The sequence below is a fragment of the Elephantulus edwardii genome, unplaced genomic scaffold (assembly GCF_000299155.1).
Source record: "Elephantulus edwardii isolate Elephantulus edwardi_28Jun2011 unplaced genomic scaffold, EleEdw1.0 scaffold00003, whole genome shotgun sequence".
In the NCBI taxonomy this organism is placed as follows: domain Eukaryota; kingdom Metazoa; phylum Chordata; class Mammalia; order Macroscelidea; family Macroscelididae; genus Elephantulus; species Elephantulus edwardii.
Window position 1 is genome coordinate 16,197,855 of NW_006399753.1, and position 4,934 is coordinate 16,202,788.

The following is a 4,934-nucleotide window of genomic DNA, read 5'->3' on the forward strand; positions in this document are numbered from 1 at the left end:
ATTTTGTTCTTGGACTTTGTTAAAAAGATCCAGAGGAGAAAAACATTCTTCTGGTGAAAGACTCCCTTCAAAACTCTTTTTCAAAGGAACTTTGAAAGCAATGAAACAGGTCCCAGGCATCTGCCGCCCAATTGGAAGGTAGTCTTTCCACCTCTCAGGGATGCGATTCTTGCCCTTCCTTTTGGATGAAGAGTGTCCAGAAAAGGCGGGTCCCCGGCCCCAGTCGCCGCGGGCATGATGCCAGTGGCTCATGTGAGCCCTAAGGTGCCGCCCACCCAACGCCAGCCAGGCCGCCAGGGCCAAAGCCACCTCGTCGCCCCTGATTGTGTAAATTTTGCAATAGCTGCAGAGCAGTAAAAACTGGACAATGAGTAACCGAGCCTCATCTAAATTGTAAGCTTAGGTGGACGTAACAATAAAAACAAGTCCTATAGGACTTCCAGTATCTTATAAACAACTTCCTCAGACACAGAGCATGCTTAGGCTGAAAATGTCAATACAAGAAATGTAAGAACGGCTACACTAGATTCAATGCCCTAATTAACCTAGATGGCTTAGCTGGGAAAATACTTAAGATTCCTCTTCTATGAGACTTCCTGGTCAAAAGGAAATGAACAGATGCTACAGTAAGGATAAGGCATTATTAAAGGTTAGAGAAGGAATTTTATGTTCATATTTCTAGGTCAGTGAGCTGTACTCAGGCATAACCAAGATCAGATCAAGGGCATGAATAATCATAAATACCAAACTTACGTGATTTATTGTAGACTGAACGGCCTTTATGTAATGGTTTAGTTCTCGGTCCATTTTAGCAAATTCAACCATTGCCTTTTCCATACTATATTCACTGTTTACTTCAGCTGAGGAGGAAAAATAAAAGAGAGCAACTGTTATTTTTCACTTGATACATTGTATCTAACAATGCATTGCCATCAAGGGGACACTGACTTCTGGCTGATGCTCCACTGGGTTTCTGAGGCTGTAAATCAGAGAGGAAGAGATTGTCTGCCTTTCTCCCCTGCAGCTGCTGGTGGATTTGAACAGCTTAGAGAAGCAGGGCCTTTGGGTTAGCAGCGCTGCAGCCCCCTAGTGACCAGGCCACCAGAGGTATTCAGGTTCTATTACACAATGTCACCCACCTCGAGTTTGCAGCAGATCAGAGTGGCATCTGACAATAACGTCTTTCCTAGTCTGTATATCTGACACATGTACCACAAGTCAAATCACATTATTAATGAGTTAGTAATACAATAGAGGAAATACGGGTTAAAATGAAAGAAAAAAAAAAAGATCCACTGAAACACGGTAATAGGCTGTATTATAATCCACCATAGGAGGCGGTTCTGTGCCATGGACATTCTCACAGCCTCTCTTCAAGGTATCACTATGGATGTCTCCTTCAGCTCTCATCTGAAGTGTGTCCCCTCCCTTTGCTGCAGGTGACCAAGATACTCAGACTTACCTTCAAGTTTACCTGCCTCGGCAACACTTCAATCATGGCATAACTGCGACCTCTTTTTAGGGCCAGCATGCTGCGTCCCTCTTGTTTGCCCTTCGTCAACTGAGGATACACTACACAACACTACACAAAATTTCTATTCTTCACCAGACCTTCCCCAATGTTCTTAAGCTGACAACCCACTGGAAGACAAAGCATCAACAATCTGCGTTATGCAGGTAACACAACTTGGCTTGCTCAAAGTGAGGAGGTCTTGAAGTACTTGCTGCAGAAGATCGAGGAATATAGCCTTCAGTAAAGATTACATCTCAACACCAAGAACACAAAACTCCTCACCACCAGGCCAATAGGCAGCATCATGGTAGATGGAGAAAAGATTAAAGTTAAAAATTTCTTCTTACTTGGATCAACAAATTATACCTTGGCACCAGCAGTCACAAAATCAAAAGATTAGTTGTACTGGGAAAATCTGTTGTCAAGAACCTCTCCAAAGTGCTAAAGAACAATAATGTCAGTCTAAAGACTAAGGTGCATCTGCTCGAAGCCAAGGTCTTTTCAATTGCTAGCTATGCAGATTAAAGCTGGACAATGACTAAGGATGACAGAAGAAGAATTGATGCCTTTGGGTTGTGGTCTTGGAGAAGTACTGAATACCCATGGACTGCCAAGAGAACAAGCAAGTCTGTCCAAGAGAAAGTGAAATCAAGGTGTGATACTGTGGGCTTGGAAAGACAGAGGGTGAGCGAGCCCAAGAAAGGAAGCCCCTGGATGAGATGGCCACAGTGAGACAATGAGGCTGGCTCAGGATAGGACAAGGTTCAGAGCCATTGTTCATAGGTTCGTTATGAGTCATGGTTGACTCAAAGGCACATAACAATAAGAACACTAAGTCAGATGATCTCTAAAATGTCTTCCCTTGGGTCCAAGCCTGACCTAGCCACCATTCCTTATCTCCTTTGCTGGGATTTCTAAGGTCTTGTTTTGCAAATTACAGTCTGGTTTAGGCATATTAACATCCTAAGGACCTTGGTAATGAAAACCATCTTCCAAATGATTTTCTTTTGCAAATCCCTTTTTCACAGCAGGGGCAGGGTCCTCTCATGAAGCTGGAGCCCCTCTGCCTCCCTGGGCTGCAGTGGGATCAGCCCACTGTGGACCTGGGGCCTCTCCCCGGCTAACAGTTCTGCCAGGTCCTGCCGCTCCATGTGTCTTAGTCTGGCAGCTTCGCTGAAACCTGGAAGGAAGAGCCTTGGAGGCGGCAGGTGGCAGATACTTCTGGGCTGAGCTTGGAGTCGAAACCTCTTTTGTTACCCGTACCCTTGACCAAGTCAAAAAGGGTCCGAAGAGGCTGAAAACAGTCACATTTCTTCAGAGTGATGACATCTTTCTATGAGCATTTATTAGCGTTAATAAGCCCTGCTTGTGTTAACCAAGCAAATGTAAGGTCGATTTATTTGGAACATTTACTTGGAAGCCAATAATCAAATGCTTGAGAAGTTTCATGAAGTTTCAAGTGATTCGCCAAGATCTGGACAACACACCTAATGATGCAACTGTTCCAAGAATTCATCCCGCTCCTAACTGACTCCCGGCCCCTTACCCCGCTCCATGAGATCAAGTCCAGAGGGCACAGATAAGCCCCGATTTGCACCAGAAATTATTTCCGCAAGTTTGCAGATATTCCTACAAAGTTTCTTGTCTGTACACAGTAGCCCGGGGTATTGTACCCAGCACTTCCCCAAATACTATGCAAAAAGTAGGGGCTGATAACAGTAGTACCAGAAACGTTCAAAGACTTAGTTCACAAAAGGAGAGACCACAGCATTAAACGGAGTCTGTAGACAGTTTCCCTTTTGTTTTGTCAAGGTCACGGCACTCTAGAAAGGTAAAGGAGGAGAAGGGCTGAAGGAGGACGCCTTCTCAGACTGAAGACTCTGATGCCTTCAGAATAGAGTCACACTGAACAATGGAGCTGGCTGGCAGACAATTTTCCCAAAGTCACACAGGAATCTGTAATGACGCAATCTTAACAGCCACCCTGATCATCAGACACATCATCTGTTACTCAATGTCAAAAGGTACAAACAGAAATACTGAGACTATTAGTGTTCTCTCTCATTTTCTAAAGTGTTGAATAGGCATTAAGGCTACGCGATCAGTCAGATATTAAGCAGAAATGGGCTACTGAGTGTCATAATCAAGGTCAACTTGAAACAATTCATGAGATTTCAATGGGAGGACATGTTGCCTGAAGCAGGAGCAAGCATAAGAGTAAAATAATAACAATCAATGCTGGATGTCCTGAATAAGAGAAACCAGGGCACAGTGAAGAAGGCACTGAGCTGAGTAAAGAGGGAGGAAACATAAGAGCTAGCTGTCGTCCCAGGCGTAGACTCTAGGAAGACAAATCCCTGGTCCTCTGGGGCTAAGGAGTAAGGAGGCAGGAAGTAAACCTGAAGCAATCTGGTAAACCCTACACTGCACAGCAAACACACAGGCAAAGTTATCACACGCAGGTTCCCAGTGTCGACGCGTCTCCACAGCTCCTATCCTCCCATGGCTTTCTCTGTGGGGCACTGGTTAAAAAGTAGCAGCAGATTCTTCATCTTGACTTCCCAGAGATAAGCAACTAAGAGGCAAGTCAAACTTTCCACCAGCTCACAACAAGTTGAGCAGAATGGAAAGTGACGGAGCTAAGTGAGGTGGCAGTGGCATGGCGTGCTGCCCCTCTATTCTGAGTAATGCCCCTCACTGGTCAGATGGTCCAGTAACTGTGCCCCAGGACACACAACAGAGAAATCCTCTTTTCCCCAGACACCCAGCCATGAGGTCTGGAAAGCAAGGGCTAAAATAGGTCCCAAAACACCAGTTAAAATACCTCATCTTCCCCAAGGTCCTCAGGAGAATTTCCTTCAGTAAAAGAGGCTCAAAAATGAAGACATTTTCCTCTCCCCCTCACCTGGCACACTCATCCACACCTGCACTTCTCTCCTCTACCAGATGTCCACCTGCCTTGCCCTGCGGTTCCTTATGACCTCAAGCCTCATGTCCCTTCCTTCTCCAATCTCCAGTATGTGGTCTAACACTTATAAATCCTGAAACGTTCTCATACACAGCTTACAGGGGATGTGGGCGTGTGTGTGGAAGAGAGTGTGTATGAGTGAGAGAGAGGGGGAGAGAGTGTGAGAGTGTGTGTGTGAGAGAGAGAGAGAGAGGAAATGGGAGAGAGAGAGGAAATGGGAGAGAGAGAGAGAGAGAGAGAGAGAGAGAGAGAATGTGCAAGTGTTAGGGAGGAGCACACTCAAGACAAATTTCACCTAGGTCTGCTCCTTCAGATTTTGATGCAATTACTGTTTCGCTAACAGTCAAGTTGTTTTCCTGAAATTTTGTCCTTAGAAATAAAAACTGCAGAATGAGGAATGTCTATACTACCGATTTTGGAAACAGGAGTGGCAACTACTTCCTAAACAACATG

General features: G+C 45.1%; 1 protein-coding gene across 1 annotated transcript in view; it reads right to left on the bottom strand.

Moving 5' to 3' along the window:
- Window positions 1–4,934, bottom strand: part of NSMCE2 (non-SMC element 2, MMS21 homolog (S. cerevisiae)) — a 282,320-nt gene that overhangs the window by 233,390 nt on the left and 43,996 nt on the right. Inside the window, exon 2 of the mRNA XM_006879296.1 lies at window positions 754–860. Within this exon, the coding sequence (XP_006879358.1) occupies window positions 754–860 (107 nt within the window). The remainder of the gene's footprint in view (window positions 1–753; window positions 861–4,934) is intronic.